Source organism: Gopherus evgoodei, chromosome 3 (genome assembly GCF_007399415.2).
Source record: "Gopherus evgoodei ecotype Sinaloan lineage chromosome 3, rGopEvg1_v1.p, whole genome shotgun sequence".
Lineage (NCBI taxonomy): Eukaryota > Metazoa > Chordata > Testudines > Testudinidae > Gopherus > Gopherus evgoodei.
This window is the reverse complement of record NC_044324.1, coordinates 7,860,504-7,885,160: the sequence shown is the minus strand read 5'-3', so window position 1 is coordinate 7,885,160 and position 24,657 is coordinate 7,860,504. Positions and strand designations below refer to the sequence as shown.

General features: G+C 49.5%; 1 protein-coding gene across 1 annotated transcript in view; it reads left to right on the top strand.

The window, feature by feature from the left end:
* The first annotated feature begins 3,321 nt into the window (after positions 1–3,321).
* The window catches only part of DIP2B (disco interacting protein 2 homolog B), a 131,798-nt gene continuing 110,462 nt past the window's right edge, over positions 3,322–24,657 (top strand). The window contains 1 exon segment of the mRNA XM_030554905.1: positions 3,322–3,458. Coding sequence (XP_030410765.1) covers positions 3,371–3,458 — 88 coding nt within the window. The 5' untranslated portion in view covers positions 3,322–3,370.

Sequence of the window (24,657 nt, the reverse complement as noted above, 5' to 3'; positions counted from 1 at the left end):
CAAGCCCTCAGAGCATGATGACTCTAAGCTCTCTTCAATTGTAACAGCTAATTTAGACCATCATTCATATTCGTATATGTAAAAAGGAGGTGGATTTGTTCCAATTTGCATTATTTTGCATTTATCAACAGTGAATATTAAACTATTTTGTTGCCCAGTCACCCAGTTTTGTGAGATCCTTTGTAAATCTTCAGTCTGCTTTGGATGCAACTATTTGAGTAGTTTTGTATCATCTTCAGAATTTGCCCCTTTACTGTTTTCCAGATCATTTAGGACCAGTGCTGGACAACATATTCATAAGTGGCACGCAGGTGTCCATACGCTTATTGCTGTTTATCAATTTGTTCCAAAACCTCCTATAATGACACCTCAGTCTGGGAGAGTTTCTCAGATTTGTCACCTGAGAAGAATGGCTGCAGTTTGAGAATCTCCCTCACATTCTCAGCTAAACCAAGTTATGCTAAACTAAGCGACCATTCAAGGTGAAGTTCAGACAAAAAAAAAGGGGAGGGGGTACAGAGTGTTGTAGTAAATAAGGATATAGAGATCACAGATGGTGTAACTAACAAACCTTGATGATGTCTTTGGCTTCAGCCCCTGCCAAAGTACTGGAGGCTGGTTCTGTCAGCCCTCTCTTTCAGTCCTCCCTCTAATTTTTAGTAAAAGTCAGGGATAGGTCCTAGCTTTCTGTGAATTTTTGTTTATTGCCAATAACCTGCCTATGTGTTTTACTGAAAATAACCATGACAAAATCTTAACTTCAGTAATAAGCCATAAACCTAGCGGCTTTGGTAAGCCTGTGGTTCCCTCCACCCCACCCTCTGCACCATGGAAAGGTGGCAGAAGCAGGGCTGGTGTAACCACTAGGTGAACTAGGAGACTTCCTGGGGTGCCAAAAAGTGGAGAGTGAGGCCTCCATCACAAACCTGCCCCCATAGTGAGGGGTGCCACGCAGGACAGTCAATGAGAGCCTGTGGCTGAGCAAGGAGCAGACAGCTGCGTGGGCCCAGGGCTGGAGCCGTTGGGGGAGGCAGGACTCAGTCCTGAGCTCAGGTGAGCTTTGCCCTACAATGTGCCACACCTGAGGCTAGGTGCAGCTGTCTCCTTGGGTGAGGGAAAGTGAAACTAAACCCCACAGAGTGATGGAGGGGAAAGGGCTGGTGCAGGTGTTGCTTCCGAACACTGACAACCCCCTGGTAGCATTGTGCCAATGTGGGGAGCTGGCCCTGATCCTGAGGGAGATCCTCTCCTGCTCCCTGGGAGAGCCCAGCTCTGCCCTCCTTGCCCCGGGTTCCCCTGGAGGGCGAAGTACTCAGAACCTGGGAATGTTTAGAGACTGCGAGCTGGGGGCCTTCTCAGCCTCCTCCTTGCTCACAGGTTCCCCTGGGCCTGAAGGGACCATTGTGATAATCTCCTTCGACCCCCTTGTATATATTCTAATTAACAATGCCACATTGTGCAGCATGAATTTTTGAAAGTTTATAATAAGCGATGCTCCGGTGGGGGGCGCAAGCTGGAAGTTTTGCCTAGGGCCCAAATCTCCTTGCAGGGGCCCTGAAGATCTCTGTGATGCTCCACAACCTCTCTCTGGCCACCTAAAGTGGGTGCAATGAACCCAATGTTGCAGCTCTGGGGCCGCAGGCCCGGGCGCTGGGGGTGCATGGGCCGTGGCGGGGAGGGGCAGGGCCCCCAGGGGTGCAAGGCAGCTCAAGAGCTTTCAAAGAAAAAAGGACACCGAGGCTGGGCCCGCGGCCCAGATCCCAGCCCCGTCTCCAGGTGCGGTTCCGGGCCCGGCCGGCGGGGGGCGCGCAGTGCCCGGCCCCGTCTCCAGGTGCGGTTCCGGGCCCGGCCAGCGGGGGGCGCGCAGTGTCCGGCCCCGTCTCCAGGTGCGGTTCCGGGCCCGGCCGGCGGGGGGCGCGCAGTGTCCGGCCCCGTCTCCAGGTGCGGTTCCGGGCCCGGCCGGCGGGGGGCGCGCAGTGTCCGGCCCCGTCTCCAGGTGCGGTTCCGGGCCCGGCCGGCGGGGGGCGCGCGGCCCAGAGCCCGGCCCCGTCTCCAGGTGCGGTTCCGGGCCCGGCCGGCGGGGGGCGCGCGGCCCAGTGTCCGGCCCCGCCGCCAGGTGCGGTTCCGGGCCCGGCCGGCGGGGGGCGCGCGGCCCAGTGTCCGGCCCCGTCTCCAGGTGCGGTTCCGGGCCCGGCCGGCGGGGGGCGCGCAGTGTCCGGCCCCGTCTCCAGGTTCGGTTCCGGGCCTGGCCGGCGGGTGGCGCGCAGTGTCCGGCCCCGTCTCCAGGTGCGGTTCCGGGCCCGGCCGGCGGGGGGCGCGCGGCCCAGATCCCGGCCCCGCCGCCAGGTGCGGTTCCGGGCCCGGCCGGCGGGGGGCGCGCGGCCCAGATCCCGGCCCCGCCGCCAGGTGCGGTTCCGGGCCCGGCCGGCGGGGGGCGCGCGGCCCAGTGTCCGGCCCCGCCGCCAGGTGCGGTTCCGGGCCCGGCCAGCGGGGGGCGCGCGGCCCAGATCCCGGCCCCGTCTCCAGGTGCGGTTCCGGGCCTGGCCGGCGGGGGGCGCGCAGTGTCCGGCCCCGTCTCCAGGTTCGGTTCCGGGCCTGGCCGGCGGGGGGCGCGCAGTGTCCGGCCCCGTCTCCAGGTGCGGTTCCGGGCCCGGCCGGCGGGGGGCGCGCGGCCCAGATCCCGGCCCCGTCTCCAGGTGCGGTTCCGGGCCCGGCCGGCGGGGGGCGCGCGGCCCAGTGTCCGGCCCCGCCGCCAGGTGCGGTTCCGGGCCCGGCCGGCGGGGGGCGCGCAGTGTCCGGCCCCGTCTCCAGGTTCGGTTCCGGGCCTGGCCGGCGGGGGGCGCGCAGTGTCCGGCCCCGTCTCCAGGTGCGGTTCCGGGCCCGGCCGGCGGGGGGCGCGCGGCCCAGATCCCGGCCCCGTCTCCAGGTGCGGTTCCGGGCCCGGCCGGCGGGGGGCGCGCGGCCCAGATCCCGGCCCCGCCGCCAGGTGCGGTTCCGGGCCCGGCCGGCGGGGGGCGCGCGGCCCAGTGTCCGGCCCCGCCGCCAGGTGCGGTTCCGGGCCCGGCCGGCGGGGGGGCGCGCGGCCCAGATCCCGGCCCCGCCGCCAGGTGCGGTTCCGGGCCCGGCCGGCGGGGGGCGCGCGGCCCAGTGTCCGGCCCCGTCTCCAGGTGCGGTTCCGGGCCTGGCCAGCGGAGGGCGCGCGGCGCTGCCGCCGGGCCCAGCCAGGCGCTGGCGCCGGCGCCGAGCCCCTCCCCCCATGTGACCGCGGCGCTGGGGCTCAGCATGGCGGAGGCGGCGGCCGCTCCTGCTGCGCCCGGGATCCCGAGCCCCCAGCGCTGAGCCGGGCCCCGCCGGGCCTCCCGTCCCCACCATGGCCGAGCCGGCAGGCGGGGGTGCCTGCTCCCTGCCCCGGGAGATCCGCGAGCAGCTGGCCGAGCTGGAGCTGGAGCTCTCCGAAGGTGGGGGGAGGAGTGTGGGGCGGGGGCTGGTGTACGGTTAGGGGATCGGTGTGGGGCTGGGAGGGGTTGGGTGTATGGCTGGGGGGTCGGTGTGGGGCTGGAGGGGTTGGGTGTATGGCTGGGGGGTCGGTGTGGGGCTGGCAGGGGTTGGGTGTATGGCTGGGGGGTCGGTGTGGGGCTGGGAGGGGTTGGGTGTATGGCTGGGGGGTCGGTGTGGGGCTGGGAGGGGTTGGGTGTATGGCTGGGGGGTCGGTGTGGGGCTGGCAGGGGTTGGGTGTATGGCTGGGGGGTCGGTGTGGGGCTGGGAGGGGTTGGGTGTATGGCTGGGGGGTCGGTGTGGGGCTGGCAGGGATTGGGTGTATGGCTGGGGGGTCGGTGTGGGGCTGGGAGGGGTTGGGTGTATGGCTGGGGGGTCGGTGTGGGGCTGGGGGGGTTGGGTGTATGGCTCGGGGGTCGGTGTGGGGCTGGGGGGGTTGGGTGTATGGCTGGGGGGTCGGTGTGGGGCTGGCAGGGGTTGGGTGTATGGCTGGGGGGTCGGTGTGGGGCTGGGAGGGGTTGGGTGTATGGCTGGGGGGTCGGTGTGGGGCTGGAGGGGTTGGGTGTATGGCTGGGGGGTCGGTGTGGGGCTGGCAGGGGTTGGGTGTATGGCTGGGGGGTCGGTGTGGGGCTGGGAGGGGTTGGGTGTATGGCTGGGGGGTCGGTGTGGGGCTGGGGGGGTTGGGTGTATGGCTCGGGGGTCGGTGTATGGCTGGGGGGTCGGTGTGGGGCTGGGAGGGTTTGGGTGTATGGCTGGGGGGTCGGTGTGGGGCTGGCAGGGGTTGGGGTAAGTGCGGAGGGAGAGTGTATGGCTGGGGGGTCGGGTGTGGGTCTGGGGGGCTTGGGTGTATGGCTGGGGGGGGTCGGTGTGGGGCTGGGAGGGGTTGGGTGTATGGCTGGGGGGGTCGGTGTGGGGCTGAGAGGGTTGGGTGTATGGCTGGGGGGTCGGTGTGGGGCTGGCAGGGGTTGGGGTAAGTGTGGAGGGAGAGTGTACGGCTGGGGGGTCGGTGTGGGGCTGGGGGGGTTGGCGTAATGTGGAGGAAGAGTATGGTTGGGGGGTCGGTGTGTGGCTGGGGGGGTTGGGGTAAGTGTGGAGGAAGAGTATGGCTGGGGGGTTGGTGTGGGGCTGGGGGGGTTGGGGTAAGTGTGGAGGAAGAGTATGGCTGGGGGGTCGGTGTGGGGCTGGGAGGGGTTGGGTGTGGCTGGGGGGGTCGGTGTGGGGCTGGCAGGGTTTGGGGTAAGTGTGGAGGAAGAGTATGGCTGGGGGGGTTGGGTGTATGGCTGGGGCGTCGGTGTGGGGCTGGGGGGGTTGGGTGTATGGCTGAGGGGGTCGGTGTGGGGCTGGCAGGGGTTGGGGTAAGTGTGGATGGAGAGTGTATGGCTGGGGGGTCGGTGTGGGGCTTGGGGGGCGTTGGGTGTATGCCCAGGGGGTTGGGTGTATGGTTGGGGGGTTGGGGTAAGTGTGGGGGGAGGGTGTATAGCTGGGGTTGGGTTATACTGTAGGTGTGGGGCTGAGGGCTCTAGGAGTGGGGCTGGGGGATGGGGCTGGGGTAGGTGTGGGGCAGGGAGGGGCTTGGAGGATAGTGTGGGGATGAGTGGTGGGGTTGAGGGGGATGCTTGGGGGGGTGGAAGTTGGGGGTGGGGGTAGGTGTGAGGTGGGTAGGTGGGCTGGGAAGGGGTGGGGAAAGTGAGGGATGGGTGGGTGTAGGGCTGGGAGGAGCTGTGGGGATGAGTGGTGGGGCTGAGGGGGATAGGTGTGAGGCAGGGTTATGGCTGCGGGGTGGAAGTTGGGGGTTTTACTAGGGCTGGAAGGGTTGGGGAAAGTGTGTTTGGAGGGTGTATGGCTGGGGTGGGTGTGGGGCTGGGAGGAGCTGCGGGGATGAGTGGTGGGGCTGAGGGGGATAGGTGTGAAGCAGGGTTATGGCTGCGGGGTGGAAGTTGGGGGTTTTACTAGGGCTGGAAGGGTTGGGGAAAGTGTGTTTGGAGGGTGTATGGCTGGGGTTGGGTTAAGTTGGGTGTATGGCTGGGGGGTCGGTGTGGGGCTGGGAGGAGCTGCGGGGATGAGTGGTGGGGCTGAGGGGGATAGCTGTGAGGCAGGGTTATGGCTGGAGGATGGAAGTTGAGGGTTGGGCTGGTGGCAAGGGGGGGGATAGATGTGGGGCAGGGAGCCTTCTCTGGTCCCTTGGGAGGTTATCTGGGGTTCCTCCCCTTACTAGCCCTTCAGTCTCCTCATCCTTTCCGTCTTGTCCTCTCACAAGAGATTTGGGTGATTTCTTCTTCGCTCCTCTCAATCTCTTTGCTCTGTTCTCCCTGGCTGCTGGGGGAGCCAGTGGGAGGGTGACTGGTCTGGGTTTGGGGAGCCCTCAGGCTGCTGGGGCAGTGGATGGAAGTGTTGGGGAAGCCCCCGGGTGGCTAGGAATTGTGGGGGTTTAATTGGGGTGAATTCCCTTCATGTGTTAAAACCTGCTTGTGTCTGTTTCCGTGGGGTGGGCAGATACTTGTGAGCTTCCCTTCTGCCTTCTCACAGACAATCTGGATTGTGGGCTCAGGCGGAGGGTTAGCTGGGCCTATCTTATATAGTGGGGTGACCCAATGTGTGTCCCTTTTTCTGGTGTTTGGATGTGCTCCTCTTGGTACTCTCAAACTGTCTTTAATGGGGTGAATCCCAGTGGTATGCCCATCCTGCATGCATAATTTTAGATTTCACCATCCAGGCTCTTTAATGGGGTGACTCCCCATGGAGGTAGCCTGTCTGTCCCCCAATTTCTCCTGTGTACACAGCCAGCATGTTTGTTGTGGCAAGTCTTTGCAGTATCTTCATCTTTGAGATGTAGTCAAACATCCCTTACATTTTCATCTCTTAGCTTGTGTCTGATGTTCCTGACTTACAGTGCTCTGCTTGTTTTTCTGCAGAAGTCTGAGGGGAGTTGTGGGTAGCTTGCAAGATGATTTCTTCCTTCCAAAGCCCCAGAGAATAAACTTTAGGGGACAATCATGTCCAAGCCTCCAAGGGTGCATATGTGCAGTGCCCCATGGGTCTTATTTAAGCCCTAACTGATGATTGTTTGTAGTTCGGGAGTGACAATTCTCAGGTGTTCTTACAGATGTTTTCCTCTTTGTTTGCTGCCCTCATGAATTTTAAAAGCTGTTTTAAGGATTTTCAGGGGAGAGGAGACTGGGGAAAATCAATGGTGGGGGAGGGGGAGAGAAGCTTTGGATAACAATGGAAAAAATACAGCTTAATGTTCTCTCCACATGACTTAAGCAAGTTGTTTCATGCAGCCGTAATCAGTTCACACAAAGTTCCTGTTTATATTGAAAACAAAACCTTAACTTGTGTTTCAGACATGAATGTGACATTTCCTCTTCTCTTTAAATGTGCATATGGTGTTTTCTGCGCCCTAGTATCTAGATTGTTGCCATCAGTATGGCTGTGTTGTAAATGTCGTCTTCTAGAGCTGTACATGAATGTTTTTGTTGGGCAAGAGACGTGTTGGAATCTCGGTGGATAGATGAGTCTGGTGAAGGAAATGGCTATATTTTACAGATTGTGAAAGGCTCTGTCCAGTGCAAGTTACTGGGTTCAATTCAGGAATCATTAACGTTTCTTGGCTGGCAGGAGGACTGACTAGATCAGTGGTTCTCAGACTATTGTAGTGGTGACCCCTTTCATGTAGCAAGTCTCTGAGTGCAACCCCCCCTTTTACATTAAAAACACTTGTTTACATATTTAACACCATTATAAATGCTGGAGGCAAAGCGGAGTTTGGGGTGGAGACTCACAGCTCACAACCCCCCCTGTAATAATCTTGCGACCCTCTGAGGGGTCCTGACCCCCCAGTTTGAGAACCCCTGGACTAGATGGTCATAATGGTCCCTTCTGGCTTTACAATCTATGTAAAATCAAATTACGACATGTCTGTCCTTTCCCTTTCTCTACAAGAGCAATCAACGAACAAGAAGGAATTGTTCACAAAGTAGGATCTTCATGATTGATTAGTCAAGGTGCTTACCACCCTAAATTCACATAGAGTTGGTTGGCAGTTGGCACTCAGCATCTTGCAGGATAAAAAGTGTCCTGTAGCAGCAGACACCACTTCTCAGTAGAAGCCATTTGTTAGGAGCCTGTTAATAGCTGGTTTTTGTTTTGCCAAATACCGTTCAGAAACACTTTAAGCATTTAACTAGAGCGGTAATCCTGTCTGGTGTTAACCTTTATGGACTGTTTGACAATGTGAAGTACTGAGGAATTATCCAAGGGCATCAAAAAGGACATCTTGTGTAGAAGAACTCTTAATTGCAAAATTTACTGGAACATTCTGCTGCTGGGAAAGCATTTGTGTTTTGTAGTGATATTAAGGAAAAGGCTAACCCTTTGCATAGTTTAACCTTTTGATACATACTATCATGCTCCTTGAAAATCTTGTCCTGTTACTGTACTTTCTGATCTTGAGGCTGTTTAAACTGCAGCTTCAAGCAGCATGAAGCCATAAGTTGCTTGAATTGGTTGCATACTTTTTTATGGTTCTGCATACTTCGAATATTGGTGTCTTTGCAGAATCTTTTGCTTGCCACTTACATCTTTGCAGCTGGCATTTAACTCGTATTATATTTTGCTTTTTTTAAAAGAATGAGATTCTCATGTCTAAACAGTATATGTAAAGAAATAACATTCTGCATAAAGGGATATGGTCAGAGTAAAAACTGTGTCTTGGTTCTGTTACAATAGTACATTCAATTAAAGCCTGTCTCCTCAGTAACCCCTCCTTGCCCCTACCCCCAAACTGTGGTACTAACAAGTCTGATATTGCATTGTTCGCTCTGTGTGTGTGTTATACCCCCTCCCCCACCCTATGTCTGTCTGGTCTGTTTACGTTGTCAAGGGTTTGAGGCAGGGACTGTTTACTATTCTTTGTACAGTGCCTAGCACAATGAGCCCCATTCTTGGCCCCTAGGCTCTGCTGTAATAAACATGATTATTAATAAGAATAACGCTAATTTTTAAGGAAGGAATTTTCAGAGAAGTCTAAAGGAGTTAAGTGCTTTGTCATTATGCACTAGAGCAGTGCTACTGTTTTAATATAGATTTGGCTTAATCACAACATTTTTAACGGACTTTAAGGCCCTGCTCCTCTCTCTGAAGCGAACAGGCTCAGTGACCTTCCTGACAAAGCAGCCTAAAGCTTTTTGAAAATGTCCCTTAACTGATACCTTGTTTCTGAGACAATTGGGGTCTCACTTATACCCCCTATTGACTTGCTCAGCACCTTTGAGGGTGCTCAGCATCTCTTGAAAATAAATCCCTCTGCTGAGTTAAGATTAGAGACTTAAATATGAGTTTCTCTGTTACTTTGATCAGCATAATCCTGGGTCTGTGTGCATAGTGAACAGCATTGCATGTGAGAGTTGTATTAAAAAGGCAGCATTAATAACTTTTGAGGGTAACCAGTCTGTGGTTGTGTAAACAAAAGGAATCCAGTTCTTTCTCCTTGCATCTGCTTTTATCTCTGTTTCATTGTGAGGTGGTTGTTTACCTTCTGGGTGTTTCTAGTGGGGTTTCTGAATAGGGCACAACAACAGGTTAACTCTCCCCATTTCTGAAAGGAGAGAGGAGCAGAACCTGTGGAGAGTGTGCGAATAAACATCAAGTGATGCATGGGGAATGCGCAGCATTGTTTAATTCCTGGTATAATGTGTTGTGGAGACACAATGTGGAGGACAATGTTGTGCTGTTGTCACTGGGTTTCTTCAGGTCCCCTCTTATGGCTTGTTTTTGCACACAATGTTAGGTAACTGTTAGCCTACATGGTATGGGGTATTTATAACGCTGCCAAAGAAAATGCAATATTAACCCTAATCTGGCACCATGCATGGAAGAGATGCTGCATCAGCATGTGGGCTGCAAAATGGAAAAGAAAGATTATCTTAAATACATATGGAAAATGGAAATTATGAGGCTTCCTTAAGGAACAGTCTGTGGCGAAAGCGATAGGACTAATTAAACCTCTGTACTCTACAGATCATTTCTGACTGAACCCTTATGGTCAAAATGGAAATGTCAGAAGCCCCATCCCTCAGTACCCTTAAAACTTATGGGCAAAGCACTAGAAGACATTTCAGAGAATAGCGCTGTTGTTGCTCTGTGCCTTGTGGCATAAGTATCTTCAAATATGTCATCAATGCTTCTGATCTGCTTGTGGCAGTAAGAACTGCTGGTAAATCTGTTGCTATGAATGTTACTAGAAATACTCACCTTGTTAATGAAAGGAGTAGCTTCTTTTGCCTTTTTTTCATTTGTTTAGCATTTCATTGCACATCTCTTCCATCTTATTCCAGTGACAAGTCTTATTCTATCTCTTACAATCGAAGTTCCTTGGAGAAGGGACCTTGTCTCCCCCCATATCAACCCACTATGTTATAAACAATAAATGAACCATTTTAAATATGTCATTAACCCACAGGTACTTACATATTGTTCTTCCTTCTCCTCCAACTCCTTTCTGGTATTTTTATCCGCCTCTGACACCAGATCTATACTGCAGACCTGTATCTGTAACTACATTGCTCGGGTGTGAAATATCTACACCCTTGAGTGATGTAGTTATACTGACTTTACCCCTTGTGTGGACAGTGCTATGCCAGTGGGAGAAGCTCTCCTGTCAGTGTAGGAGTGTCTTTGCTAAAAGCGCCACTGCATTGCACTGCTGTACATGAAGACAAGCCCTCAGTAACACCCATATTATGCCTCACTAATGATGTGAAGTACTATTTTGAATTTCCATCTGCTGCACTTTGATGAGATAATATCCTCAGCACTTTAACTTAAACAAAAGCTATTGATCTGCTTCTCCCCCTTCCCCCTTGACTGAAGCTCAAAAGAATGAACAGTTTCACGTTTCCATTAGAAATGGGCACTCCGTTTTATACCTCTGCCAGCCGTGCTGCTGCACCTGGAATGTGTTTTTGGGGCCACTCTGAATGCTTGTACTTAAAATATTCTCCTGGATTTCTGTGGAAAGTGCTCCCACTTCATCCCTTAACTGGCATCATCTGACTTCTTGAGGATACCTGTCAGAATTTTATTCTAGACATCAGCAGAATTATGTATTGCAAAATTATATCGTATGCTGCTATCTTGTGATTTAGGGTCACTGTTGGTCAGCTTTCTTTTGCTAAGACTTACAGGCCTAACTTCCTATGCTAACTGCTTAAACTGCTATTTTACAGACCTGTGGGCTTTGTACCTGTATCTTACTATATCTTAGCATTATGCTTAAAAGCTGACTTTAAACCTGTAATTAACCCATATATTACATCTGTGTGGACTGAGTTGGTGCTGGTCCTGGCAGAGAGGAGACCATGTTAGAAAGTCTCTCACACCCTTAGGCCCTCATATCCTTGCTCCCTTCTGCATTGGTCCAGCTATACAGGAGGGAGAGCCTGTAATGGACTCCCAGGTCTCATGGGAAGAGGGGATATCTTTTCTCCCCAAGAAGTGCTCCTCTGCAGAATTCCAGAGTCCAGACTGACTAATCTGCTCAGTTGCTGATACAGTAGAACCTCAGAATTACGAACGCCTCTGGAATGGAGGTTGTTTGTAACTCTGAACAAAACGTTATGGTGGTTCTTTCAAAAGTTTACAGCTGAACGTTGACTTAATGCAGCCTTGAAACCTTACTATGAAGAAGAAAAATACTGCTTTAACCATCTTTATTTAAATTAAACAAGCACAGAAACAGTTTTCTTACCTTGTCAGATCTTTTTTTTAAACTTCCCCTTTATTTGTTTTAGTAGTCTATGTTTAACACAGTACTGTACTGTATTTGGTTTTGGTTTTGTGTCTGCTGCTGCCTGATTGCGTACTTCTGGTTCCAGATGAGGTGTGTGGTTGGTTGATCAGTTCGTATCTCCGGTGTTCATAACTCTGAGGTTCTACTGTATGTTCAGGAGCAGGTTGATGTATGACTTAAGAGGGAGAAGAACATTTGGTGGGTTAATTCCATTTTGAGCTAATAATGTTAGTGTTAAAACACTCTAACATTGAGGCTGGGGGTGTTCTTTCTAGGCAAAATTCTCTCATGCTTCTTTTCATGCAAGCTCCATCCCAGCTATGTTAGAGGGACAAAGGGGGCAAGATATGAAGAGGCTTGGGCAGGGGGGGAGGACACATTTTCAAATGATCAGTGAGACACAGTTACAGGGAAGCAGCTTCCTTCATCTGGAGCTCCAGAGGAGTTGGGTCAGCTAGAGAGGGAGGCCTGTGCTAGGCCTGTAATTATCATGCACGTCAAGTGGATTCATGTTATATAATACAAACTGCGAGGCTGTCACACTGTTCCGTAATGTGGTTATAACATAGGCGAGGCTGAACTGTTAAATACCACCCTGTGACATGACACAACTTGTAGTGTTTAAGTGCAGGCTCAGAGTTCTCCTGCTTGCATATCTGACGTTAGGTGCTTCAGCGCGTGGCCTGATGTTCAGTGATGATGTGCTCTTGCTGTGGGCGCTCAGCACCACTGAGAATCTTATTTAGGCCCCCAACTTCGCAAATGATGCCCAGTGCTTTTGTTCTGGGTGACCATGCCAAGTCACAGCTGTACTAGCTACAGTTTTGTTGTAATACAGTTGCTGTTAACTAAGCTTCCCTGACTAGTGTGGACAAGACAACACTAACCCAAACTGCACACCAGCCCTTCTAGGCCTTGTCACACTGTTCTTCATGCTTCCCAATGGTGAGAATGTTTAGTGTAGACAGACAGCTGGTGTTTTAACCACCATGACAGCTACACCTGCTCTGTGCAGGGGCAGATGATGCAGAGGCAAGTGTGCCAGTGGCTCGTCTACATTAGCACTCCCATTGTGTAAAATTCTAAAGAAAGTGCTAGTGTAGAGACAGCCCCAACAGTGCAAGGCGTGGCGAACAGCAGTTTGAAAACAGGACTTGGACAACAAGAAATCCCAGTCCCCATCATCGTGGTCACTGGTAGAACCTTGCTAGCAATAATAGTGTTTAAGCAAGAGTGTGACCATCACAGACCATGATTGCCAGTGCTACAAAATTGACTAGGTTTAAAGAACAGTAATTTGAGTCACTGTGGAGTTTACCGAATGGGTGGGATCCAGTTGTGTTACAGCGAGGCTTAAAACCCCTGTGCTCTTGGTGCAGTCATGGTCAGATAGATACATAGCTCCTACGTCACACAGCAGTTCTCTCCCCATGAGCTTCAGACTTGGAACCATAAGCCATTCCATATGGCTAGACAGAAGAGGGGATGCTGGTAGGGGCAGGCAGAGTCTCTGTTGGGTGAGGCTGCCAGATCTCTGTAAGACCTCAGGAAGGTGGAGTGGAATGCTAAGGAATTCTGAGTTAGGGCTTCAGGAGCGCATATAGGAATAGGCATTCAGGAGTCTGTAGGGAATTGCCCACTCGGTCTCTGAAAGGGCTCTCACAATTTATACCCCTTTGTACAGTGCCCCACACAAATAAATGGAAAATGACAGTTTCTGCCCCAAGGAGCTTGAAGTTTAAAAGGTGAGATATACCTGGTGGAGGAGATGAGCAGGAGGGTCTGGGTGGGGCTTGGAGAGAAGGGGTTTTGCATAATAGTGTGTGTACTTCTAAGCCAATCAGAGGCAGTAGTCACAACTAACCTCCTAGTCATTATTCTTTCATTTCCTGGCTTTTTTAACCTCCCTTCCTCCCCCCACATAAACACAGTCTCACCTGTGGCTCAGCACTGTATGGGTTGACCTCTTTCCCAGAGGATTAAATGGTCAAGTCACATAATGATAAATAAGAGCCTTATTTGGCTGCCAGTTGCTGTTGGACCTCGGTTTCTGTCATTTCTGTTGTTTTTAACTAGTAAATGGATGTCTGTGTAGTAAATTTCAGCTTGTTCAATCTGGGAAGCAATAGATGTGCAGCTGGGGGACCTGTCTCTCCTTAGAAACAGGCAGGAATTCCCCTCTTAGAGATTCAGTGTGTGTCACTTTAATCTGATCTTATACTTGCTCTGAGCTGAGTGCTGCAGGATCATTGTTTCTTTGCTTGCTTCATGCTGTTGAAGGACTTAAGGTTTCTGTTTACTTTTGTGGTTAAACATACATTTTGCTGTCTGGTCTGTAACTTCCAGCGTGGGTGTTTTTGTGAATGACTTCATGCACCTTTATTTATTCCTCTTAGGGAAAGCTGTCTCTCCTTGAGGAATCAAGATTATATTGTCTATCTGCAGAGTAAGGTTTCATGTTTAAGTTTTTAGAGAGCAAGGAATAACAAGTGGTGCTGCAGGTCAGGATTGAGAGATGTCAGGAGAGTGGGGGGGGGCAGGGATTGATTCTGCAGGACGAGATGGAGATGTATTGGTAGAACTGCATGGGGAAACATAGGATGACTGTAGTTAATGGAATAGGGTCGTCATTTCCATTAGAAATCAAAATTCACTGCGAAATCTTGATTTTCTTCATATCTAATAAATTGTACTTAGCAATTTCCATCCCTCAGTCTGAAAGGCGGGTGAGAATTATTACCTGCATTTTACAGCTGGAGAAACTGAGGCATGGAGATTAAGTGAATTAGGCAGTCACACAACGAGGCCCTAACTCAGATCTCCTGAATAATCTGTGTCCTAGCTATGGGGCCATACTGCTTTTATGATACATGTATGCAGTAACTGTAACCATGTGTCTTGCATTAGACAGAACTGATTCAGTGGCAGTTGTGATTACCCTGCTTCTTTAATTTACCTGCAAGACTGACAAGTGTCTCCAAATCTGCTGAAAAATCTGCATGTGGCTTTGACATGTTCATCCTGTCTGCAGCCTACAAAGGGAGGACAGTTGTGAAGCAGTGCTTTGAAATGCATAAACATCCTGGGGTGTGTTATGCAAAGCCAGAGAGTAATATTCTCGCCTTTGTTGGTTTAAAGAAGATTTTGATAAGAGCCTGCAGTTCTGATTGTACTTTATTCTCTTGGGCCTTATAACCTGGGAAAGAGAGACACAAACATGGTTACACGTGGTTCTTAGCCAGTGTCCGTGGCTCAGTTAGAAAGAGGAAATTCAGCTAAGAAATAATGCACAGTGGAGAAGCAAAGAAACAAATATTCCCCATCACCAGTAATCAAAAAGAAGGTTCAAAAGATCGCCTGAAAGTTATACCATGCAGATGAGCAGAGCAATGAAAACCATTAAAGGACTGGAGAGATTGATTTAAGAATACAGACTGTAGATTGAAAGAACTAAATACACACATAGCTTGGCCAGACTGTGGTTGTGGGGGAGATGTTACTACCAACACATGTCTGAAGGGTGTAAACAGCAAGGACGGAAAGGAGGATCCAAGCTAGGGTGACTGAGAGTGGTGGGAGAAAGAATACACCAGGTCTTTTAAATACTGAGCCATGCTGAAATAGGGGAGGGGAGATTTGAAACCTTTGCTGGGAGATTTTAGGCAGCAGTCAAGGTTAAGGGGAGATCCTACACAGGCTGAGGGAACGGAGCTGTGGGACTTAATAGGTCCCTTTTCCTTCTGTGAACTCGACACATTAATGTCTTCTGGCACAGAAGATGAGCCTGTCTGTAACCAAACTTTTGACAGTCCCCTACAGTAACTTTCTGTGCTACATCCTGGTCCTTACATGAAGACAAACTCGCTTAATACCCCTTTCTAAATGCTTCACACTTGAAGTACCTTTCATCTGAGCATCTCTCAGTTCTCTGCAAACATTAATTAATCCTCGCATCATCTTTATGAGGCCCTGTCTTATGCATGTGGGGATATGAGTCACAGAGAGATGGATGACGCGAGTTTCCAAAGGTTATGCAGTGACTCAGTGGCAGAGTTGGTTATGGAAATCAGGAGTCCTTACTGCCTGTTCCCTGAAGACTAAATAATCCCAGGCAGTGACTTCATTACTAAATTGCACAGATTCAGTTTCTTCTTTTTGTTTTCACTTTTCTTTGTAGTGAACGTCAGCTCTATGATGAAAGATGCCAAAATGTCAGCCCTGGGGACCGAATCTTTCCTTCTCCCACCCCCTGAAAACAGATACCGCAATGGCTGGATAAGTGGCCCCAAAATTTACCCAGCATGCCTCACTCCTGACCTGGAGGAGAGAGGAGCTTAGTCTCTATGGTCCATTCAGTTCTTTCTTGTGTCTGAGACTGCCAGCTGGGGGGCCGATTTGTGGTGGTATCTTTTGGCGATGCAGACACCTTCCCACTAAGAACTGGGCAGAGAGCACAGATTGAATCCAGGTAGGAGCCAGCAAGCGGTCATCAGATGATAACACCTCATGCTGGAAGCAGAAGGCACTGTATCCCATTTCCATAAATTTAGTAACTCGATCAGATTGGGAGTGGGCATGGGAATGTCTGGCTGTCTTCTCTATCCAGCATGCTTGTTTGCTGTTTTTAGTTCTATCTGTAGGGTTTTTGTAGGTTGGATAAAGGGAAAAATGGCTGTTTTGTTTAGGCTGCAGCTCCGACGAGGAGGGAGAGACTACTCCTCCCCATACCCTTCCTTTCTGGTGTATTAATTTATAAATCCTTTTATTTTAGCAGCTCCAGATGATGAGAGTCAGGACTTTGCTTCTCTGGAACCATATTGTAGCTAGAGCCAGTTTCTCTCTCTTGAGATGGGGGACATCTGGTAGCACTGATTCCTGGTTTGTCTTTGTGATCCTTACTGCCTCTAGCATGACTGGTACTTGCAGCTCATCAGGATGCTCAGGCTGCATAGATGTGCTTGGCAGACTTGCTAACTTGACTCATTTCTGTGTTTAAAGCCTGTCCCAGGGATGCTGCCCTAGATAGCTGGGGTTTCAGTATCTGGGGTTCAGGAGTTCATCACTTTGCTGTTTTAAATTTTATCCTGCTGAGACTTTGAGAGACAAGTGTTATGGATGTTAAAATTGTCATATTGGGTCAGACTGCTGGTCTATTGAACCCTGTATCTTGCCTATAGTCATGGACAATACCCAGATTTTCATGAAAAGGGGTGTGTGTGTGTGAATATATATATATATTATATATATATATATATATATATATATATATATATATATATAGAGGACCCATAGTGTTTCTAACTCACAAGTAACGAGAGAGAAGGTTAAGAGGTTCTTCCTGACCCCGTGTATCTGATTAGTTTATGCCCTGAAGCTTGCGATTGGGTTATGTTTGTTCAGAGTGAGAGTTCCAGAAGTCAGATTCAAATCACAGAGAAGAGTCCCAGAGGTGTGAACAAAAGCTGAAGTGAACCACGTTCTTGTTTGGCTTGTGTCAAACTATAATATTCATCGATATTGTCTTACCATGATTTTCTTTAAACTGTATCTCTGAAGTTTATAAAGAACATTCTCTGAAACTGCCGGTAAGTGGCAATTGGTTACCAAATGCACAAGCACAGATATAAAATCCCATTTTAAATTTGACTTTAACATTTAATAACAAAACCACCTACAAAAACATCAAGTTAATGTGCATAATTATTAGTAAGTGAACCTATTATGATAGTAATACATTTGTCACTTGTGCCTTCTGTGTAATGGAATATGCATTATGTGAGCCAAAACATTTTTGCATGTTAAATAGTCAAGACAGCAAATAATACCTAGCTTTTATATGTATTATTAAATGTACTATTTTGACCATATAAGAAATGAGGTCTGTCCTAACAGGTGCACTAGGAAAAGGTTAGTCCTGAGAAACTAGATGGATCTGGGCTTTGGCAATAGGGTTGTCACCTCTGGCTGCTAGTTTGAACTCGAGTCAGGTTGGCAGTGACTTACAGGGTTGGTCTTCACTGTACAGTTAACCTTGAGTTACAACTTGAGTGTTGCCTGTAACGTGAGGCCTGTCTGCACACAGAAGCTTTTGCACTAATTGTCTGAATTGGGTCAGTTAAAGCAATTCCTAATTAGGGCTGACTGGAAATCCCAAATTGTTGGAATTAAGGAGTAGCTATCAGTCTAGGATAATGTCTCATTATAGTTGTATAATTAGAACTGAAAAATCTCCCTCCTATATGCACCATGTGTGAGGGAAGCACTGAATTACAGCTAACGGATGCTCTGCAGACAGCAGCATTCCATCTGCTACATGGTTTTTGCCACTACATTTTAAGAAAGCAACATCAGTAGTGGTTCAGACTCCATGCCTGTAGTCCTCACTCCGAATAAAAGTCTGCAACTCCTGAGTATTCTCTGAGAAACTAATCTCTGTTGCCACTCTTGAGTATTTCCTATTTGATTAAAAAAGGCCTTGTAATACATATGCATAATGCTTTTCCAAACTTACAAGATCTGAGGGCTTGTCTACATCAGAAAGTTGCAGCGCTGGTGAGGGAGTTATAGCGCTGCAACTTTGAAGGTGTACACATCTGCAGGGCACCACCAGCGCTGCAACTCCCTGTTTGCAGCGCTGGCCGTACTCCCGTTTTGTCTCGGGTGTAGAGGATCCAGCGCTGGTGATCCAGCGCTGGTAATCCAATGTAGACACTTACCAGCGCTTTTCTTGACCTCCGTGGAAGGAGGAAGCCTCTGGTAATCAAGCTGGTCTCCATTCCCGGTTTTGCTCTCTCGTTCCCGAACCCGAGCAAGCAGGTCTCCTTCCCTACGGTTTGCAGGGTGGTTCGGGGAACCGCGAGAGCAAAACCGCGGCGAAGCTGTCTCCTTCCTCGGTTGCTCTCTCGTTCCTGGAACCCCGAGCAAGCAGGTTCCTCCTTCCCTGCGGTTTTGCAGGGTGGTTCGGGGAACGCGAGAGCAAACCGCGGCGAAGCTGGTCTCCTTTCCCGGTTTGCTCTCTCGTTCCCGGAAACCCCGAGCAAGCAGGTCTCCTTCCCTGCGGTTTGCTGGGTGGCTCCGGGAACGCGAGAGCAAACCGCGGCGAAGCTGGTCTCCTTTCCCCGGTTTGCTCTCTCGTTCCCGGAACCCCGAGCAAGCAGGTCTCCTTCCCTGCGGTTTGCTGGGTGGCTCCGGGAACGCGAGAGCAAACCGCGGCAAAGCTGGTCTCCTTTCCCGGTTTGCTCTCTCGTTCCCGGAACCCCGAGCAAGCAGGTCTCCTTCCCTGCGGTTTGCTGGGTGGCTCCGGGAACGCGAGAGCAAACCGCGGCGAAGCTGGTCTCCTTTCCCGGTTTGCTCTCTCGTTCCGGAACCCCGAGCAAGCAGGTCTCCTTCCCTGCGGTTGCTGGGTGGCTCCGGGAACGCGAGAGCAAACCGCGGCGAAGCTGGTCTCCTTTCCCGGTTTGCTCTCTCGTTCCCGGAAACCCCCCTTGAAGCCGCCCAACAGCGCTGCAGTGTGGCCACATCTAACACCACTTGCAGCGCTGGTTGCTGTAAGTGTGGCCACTCTGCAGCGCTGGCCCTATACAGCTGTACTAATACAGCTGTAACAACCAGCGCTGCAAAATTTTAGATGTAGACATGGCCTGAGTTTCTGAGATGCTTACATCTGTCTGCATCCTGTACCAGTGTTTACACCAAAAACAATCAGCAGGATAATAAATTTGGCTTGTCCTATTTTTTGCAAGGTTCTAGCCAGTGGGCACTTTTTTGTTCCCTGTTACCTTAGACTGTCTGTTCAAACAGCTTATTGTTCAATGCTGACATGAGTCAATGGGAGTTTTCCCTTGCCTGGAAATTTTTCTAATTTTTTTTTCCTGCTAATTGGGGATTATACACACTGGCATCAGGATCAGCAATATCTTTGAACTCTTGTGAGGGTGAGTGGGAGACTTGGACAACTTGGCATGCAGGCCTTGCATTGTGGAAACCCAGCATATAAATTACTGCATCAGTGATCAGTCTGGAGCCTTTCAGAAGAGATCCCCAGCAGTCAAGCAACCTGCTTTCCCCGGTCCGTGTCCCTAGAGGGAAAAAAAACAACTAAGAATTGTATCCCTGCCTGATAAAATTAGGCCATCTGTAATCTCACTATCAGAACAGCAGGATGGCTTAGCTGCCTTGGAAAACATATGTTTAATGCAGGAATAATGCTTTCCTTTAGGATGGCCATAGCTGTTGGGGCTGGGTGACTTCATGGGTACAGTGCTCCCATTTTGCCTGTGGGATCAGGGCTAACACTGAGCATTGGGTCTATAGTGCAGAAATCAAAAGGCACTGGCTGGGACATTGTTCCCATCCTCTGTTCCTAACGAGGACACTGTCCCTGTACTTCAGCCCTAGCAGCTTTCAAAAACTTTGGTCCATCCTGTTATTGGAAAGAAACTTGGAGAGCATAGGGGAGATTTACAACAGAAGTTCCCAAATTGTGGCTCTGTCTGCCTAAAGGAAATGTGTGCTGGTCTAACTACATTGGTGTCGCTGCATTTATGTGATCCCTCTACATACACCTTCTGCTCTGGTGCAGCTTAATCTGGCAACAAAGCTAAATTGCCTGCACTGGTATCAACCCCACTTTGTGCCCTAGCGCGTGATGGCAGTATGTCCAGAAAGCTCCCGAGAACATGGTTTGGTCTGTCTGGTAGCCACCATTCTTGAAAATAGTGGGTCCAGACTGATGGTAGGGAAGGTTCCATGGGCCCCATCTATGCTGTTAATGCAGCCAGACCTTCACTTCTGAGAGTGCCAAATTAACTGCACTTTGAAGTAGTTTCCTAATTAGGGGCCATTTGGGTAAGAAACAAGTTTTTCTGAATTTTTTATAAACAGACTTTAACTTGCCCATTGGGAACAGAAGAAAATGCATGTGAGTCAATATGGACATCCTGATAAGACTGTTTTCTTTGCCTAGTCATTGTGTCCTTATTAGCACACTTCACTGTAATTCCCACTAGAAGCTTTGTATTCCTGTCTCTCTGCTCTGGAAACTGGGAGCACTTTGATACACTGCCCTTACTGGCCAATAAAAATTCAAGGAGCATTGGGGGCGGGGGGATGGCATGAACATTTCTGCTTACATCTGAGCAAAATTACACAGAACAATTGTAGTCATTTATGCTGTCTGAGGGGAAAGCAGAATCTGTTATTAGCACAGTCTTGTGTTGAGTAGCAATGCTGAAATTCCTGTTTACAGTGTGCTTTGTCACTGTTGGGAGAAGAGCATGTAAGTGTTGCTCGTAAGGGTTGGAAATAATCTTGATGTCTTCCGGTACATGTTTATATGCTGTGCAATGATGATCAGAGCTGGATGGACAGAATGAGAGATAAGTTTGTTACTTTAGGAGGAGCGAGGAGCAGGATCTGAGTGAAAGCATGACTGGGACCTCCTGCTTACTCAATACGTTTACGGTAGAACCCTTATTTTATGAATGAATTGGGGATTGATGAGTTCATAAAATGGAACCTCTCACAATTGAAGTACAGTGCATAAGTTGCTGTACGGTGCACTGCATCACTTTCTTCTTGCCCTTCAAACCACTGCAGAGTGATTTCCAATTCAGTGAAGGCCTTAGAATATGAAGGGACCTCAACTTGTTCTCAGGGCTTGTCTACATCAGAAAGTTGCAGCGCTGGTGAGGAAGTTACAGCGCTGCAACTTAGGAGGTGTACACATCTGCAGGGCACCACCAGCGCTGCAACTCCCTGTTTGCAGCGCTGGCCGTACTCCCGTTTTGTCTCGGGTGTAGAGGATCCAGCGCTGGTGATCCAGCGCTGGTAATCAAGTGTAGACACTTACCAGCGCTTTTCTTGACCTCCGTGGAATAAGCAGGTATCCCAGCATACCTGAGGAAGCCTCTGGTAATCAAGCTGGTCTCCTTCCCCAGCTTGCTCTCGCGTTCCCCGAACAAGCAGGTCTCCTTCCCTGAGGTTTGCTGGGTGGTTCCGGGAACGCGAGAGCAAACCGCGGCGAAGCTGGTCTCCTTCCCCGGTTTGCTATCGCGTTCCCCGAACAAGCAGGTCTCCTTCCCTGCGGTTTGCAGGGTGGTTTGGGGAACGCGAGAGCAAACCGCGGCGAAGCTGGTCTCCTTCCCGTTTGCTGTCGCGTTCCCCGAGCAAGCAGGTCTCCTTCCCTGCGGTTTGCAGGGTGGTTCGGGGAACGCGAGAGCAAACCGCGGCGAAGCTGGTCTCCTTTCCCGGTTTGCTCTCGCGTTCCCCGCAAGCAGGTCTCCTTCCCTGCGGTTTGCAGGGTGGTTCGGGGAACGCGAGAGCAAACCGCGGCGAAGCTGGTCTCCTTTCCCGGTTTGCTCTCGCGTTCCCCGAACCCCCCTTGAAGCCGCCCAACAGCGCTGCAGTGTGGCCACATCTAACACCACTTGCAGCGCTGGTTGCTGTAAGTGTGGCCACTCTGCAGCGCTGGCCCTATACAGCTGTACTAATACAGCTGTAACAACCAGCGCTGCAAATTTTAGATGTAGACATGGCCTTAGTCAACATTACTTTCACTATGTGATTCCCTCCTCCTCCCTCTGTCCCCTGATTGGGAAAAATAGTTCCTATAACTGGTCATTCATAAGGTCAGTGTACATAAAATTGAGGTTCTACTATACAAAGTTTAGTTTAACTGAATATTACATCTTCAAAAGGCGCTGGGTCTGGGGTTATCAAACATGCTTTGTAACAGTAATGGTATATATGCTTATATCCTTGGCTTGTAAAAAATCATTTTGAAAAAAGTTGCACCATTTTACAGTTGGGACAATGGAGGGGCGCAGAGGTGAGGTGACTTGCTCAAAGTTGCACAAGACAATGGCAGAACTGAGAATAGAATTCAAAACTGCTGAATCAGCCCTGTGTTCTGTATGGCGGACAATACTGTCTCTTTAACAAAACAGCTGACAAGTAATACATAATTTGACCAATTATGAAACAGGTGTGTATGTTTGGACTGTATGTGCCATGGCTGTCTTACAGTTACACAACCATTTTCAAGCTATCAGCTGTATTACATTTTGAGGTGGAACATAGATTGATTAGAAAGCTATACATATAATTAGAATTCCACAAAGGGAGGCCTTGCAGTTGGATTTGCCACTGGGGATAATTTTTGTCTTGTCTGTTTTTAAATTCTTAAGTGAGTCCCTTTTATACTTCATGAAAGGCCATATTTTGCACACAGAAAATGAGACAAAGTGAGTGAGATAGTATCTTTTATTGGACCAACTTCTGTGGGTGTGAGAGACAGATCTCTTCAGGTTTGGGCAGATAAATATATTTATCTCATTCACCTTGCTTCTCTAATACTGTGGAACAGAGACAACTACAACTACATTGCATACATACAGAAAATGGTTAGTTTTGAGCATCAAGGTGGATGAAGACAAAGCAAGTGAGTCACATGTAAATAATCCTCCTGTATTATGTCCTGGCTGCAACCACACCTAGAAACCTTAAACTAAACAGTAGAGCAGTGTTTGTTATGCTTGCATTTGATACACCTCGCTTGTTAAATCCTTACCTGAGGAGGTTGTGAAGGCTGGGACTATAACAATGTTTAAAAGAGAACTGGATAAATTCATGGTGGCTAAGTCCATAAATGGCTATTAGCCAGGAAGGGTAAAAATGGTGTCCGTAGCCTCTGTTCATCAGAGGATAGAGATGGATGGCAGGAGAGAGATCACTTGATCATTGCCTGTTAGCTTCACTCCCTCTGGGGCACCTGGCATTGGCCACTGTCAGCAGACAGATACTGGGCTAGATGGACCTTGGTCTGACACGGTATGGCCATTCTTACGTTCAAGTTTGCAGTACATCACAATGTTGTGTGGTTCATTTGCAAAGTAAGCTGTGAGTTGAACCACTGTTAAACATTTCATCAGAGTTGTGATTATCATTTTTGACCAGAGAGAGAGAGAATTCAGTGGTAGAACATGATCAATGAGTTAATTTGCTGGTACTTACTTCTAGGTCAGACTAATGTAAACTTTCAGAGTTAATACTGTTTTAAAATGCTGATAGTGGGGAAACAGACCACCGCAGAAACATGAATATATAATTCTGCTCTGAGGCTTGGGTATCAAAAGATCTTTCACTTATTAAGTCCCTGTGCACTTACGTATGAGGTTGTATGTGTGATTTTTTTTTTATAAGTACTTGGACAAAATATGGAGATAATGGAGGCAAGTAATGAGTTCCTAGGTTTTTGGTCTCACCTAAAGTCCGATTTGATGCCCTAATGTATTAGATTTGAAACAGCATGATTCCTGTCAGTGTATCTGTCCCTTTATATTTCAAGATTGGTAAGCTGAGTTCCAGGAAATTTGAGTGTGGGTATTTTTCAGATGAGACCTTAAAAACAGATTTTTCATATGTGCTGAGCAGTCACAGTTCCCATTAAATAGGGCACTGCCTAGTCAGCGTGGATGTTACTCTGTCCTTGTCCAAGCAACCCCTCTCCCCTGTGCCCCCCTAAATTGCTGTGCAGTATGGTTTTGTTCTGTCTGCTGCACTGTGGGCGTTGTGCCTGTGAAGTGTGGTCTTCTAGCAGGAGTGAGCTGTAGAGATTTCTCCTGTATGCACACTTACCTGCAGTAATTCTTATGCAATGTAATCCTGCTCAGTCTTTTGATACCATAGTCTAATGGTGATGGTGCTGATAGCTCATGAAAATAGAACTGTGGGCAGCCTGGACTGAGAAGGAAACTTCTTGTCTTACACCTGGGCAGAGCAGCCAGTTATATATAAAGGTTCAGGCTCTGACAGGTCTTTTGGAGCTTTTTTCTACAGGCTCCCTCTGGTCTGTGTTGAGCCTGTAGCAAAGGTAGCTCTTTTTTCACATCTTAGAAATGGACACAACAGAGCACGGCACTCTCTCTTCTACCAGGAACCATAGTTTATTTTTACACCTCTACCTCGATATAACGCTGTCCTCGGGAGCCAAAAAATCTTACTGTGTTATAGGTGAAACCGCATTATACCAAACTTGCTTTGATCTTCTGGAGCACGCAGCCCGCCCGCCCGGAGCGCTGCTTTATTGTATTATATCGGGCAGCGTTATAACGGGGTAGAGTTGTATATTGCATCCTTTTAGGGGGAGCGTTACAGAAGGCTTTTTGCTGAAAGATAGAATTGTGTGAGAGAGATGGACTCACTGTACAGTGCTGGTATACAGATTACGAACGAAGAGCTATGTAGCAGAAAGGGAAAAGGAGAGAGCTGAAGATTTAAACTGGGGAAGGAGCAAGTAGCATTAGAACTGGGTGGATAAATGTTTTAGGGCTGGAAGAATGGAAAGAGGCAGTAATGTAGAGGAGGGATTATCT